At 34.4% G+C, this 1,241-nt stretch overlaps 1 protein-coding gene across 1 annotated transcript in view; it reads right to left on the reverse strand.

Annotated features, from left to right (window-relative positions):
• Positions 1–889, reverse strand: part of LOC125044257 (asparagine synthetase domain-containing protein 1-like) — a 9,054-nt gene extending 8,165 nt beyond the window's left edge. The window contains exon 1 of the mRNA XM_047640831.1: positions 756–889. Within this exon, the coding sequence (XP_047496787.1) occupies positions 756–815 (60 nt within the window). The 5' untranslated portion in view covers positions 816–889. The remainder of the gene's footprint in view (positions 1–755) is intronic.
• Between the last annotated feature and the right edge of the window lie 352 nt (positions 890–1,241).

Consider the following 1,241-nt stretch of genomic DNA (forward strand, 5'->3'; position numbering starts at 1 on the left):
TAAAATCACCCTGGTAACTAAGCTCTTGGCTGTAGAATAAATATATTTTTAGGTAATGAGTCTAAAGAGAGGCTTTAAGTCTACTTTTGTGGGACAATTTTTGTTCAGTGAAAGCAGCCAGAGCCAAACAAGTGCATGGTCGTTTAGCATGCCCAACTCAGAGCAAACTCAACTGTGTATGCAAATGATATTAGTAGTAATTAAGAATGAATCCAACAGTCTTTGCACCCTCTGGGCCTCTTAGCACTCCAGCAAAAGGTCACCGAACTTCCACCAATTACATCATGCCAAGACAAATGATGTAGGCCTCTCTCACGATTTCCTGACAAATAGGGAGCGAGCCCAATATCAGAATACATGCCGGAGGTTTGCTAACTTTTGTCACAGTCATGTTCATGGTCAGTGGTTAATGCTACATAATCATCAAGAATGTTAATGGGGTGGAGATTGTTAGAAATTGCATATGAGTCTGTATTTAAACAATATTAGTGAATATATCTCGTTATACATTACAATATTTACCCAGCAAATATCCTGGCTTGCTTCACGTAGGGATATTCCAGAGCTTAATCTCTTAACCTGAACAAATAGGAAGTTGAACGGAATATCACATCACCATCGAATAATAACATTACAAATTAATAAATAAATAAAACACGAAAATATCTTAAGACTTACCACTTCCACACAACTTCCCAGAGTTGATTCTACACAAAATCAAATCATATCCCCAACAGAACAAAGAGGAAACAAACCTGCTCTTCTGCCTGGCACAGTGAGCTTGATAATCCACAAACGAAGCAAATTCCACACATTTTAAAAGCAATTTCTTGTCACTAACACGTCGTCAGGGTCGTTTGTTTACATGCCTGCACTCGTCCGTTTCCTTTGCCTAGTCTGAGAATATCCATATATATATATATATATATATATATATATATATATATATATATATATATATATATATATATATATATATATATATATATTTTTTTTTTTTTTTTTTTTTTGCTGATATATATATTTTTTTTTCATTTTCTCTGTACTATTTTTTAAGTAATGGTTTTCATTTCCGTTATCTCTGTGTGATAGATATACCCTCGTGCGCCAAAGAATAAGTTAAAGTCAGTTCTCTAATAAGGAAAGAGAACAGTCGGTATTTCCACGTGCTTTTATCGGCATCTTAAGGTTTCATCAGCAGGTTGTACTCTGGAATTATTATCATTATTATTGTTGTTACC

Source organism: Penaeus chinensis, chromosome 35 (genome assembly GCF_019202785.1).
Source record: "Penaeus chinensis breed Huanghai No. 1 chromosome 35, ASM1920278v2, whole genome shotgun sequence".
NCBI lineage: Eukaryota > Metazoa > Arthropoda > Malacostraca > Decapoda > Penaeidae > Penaeus > Penaeus chinensis.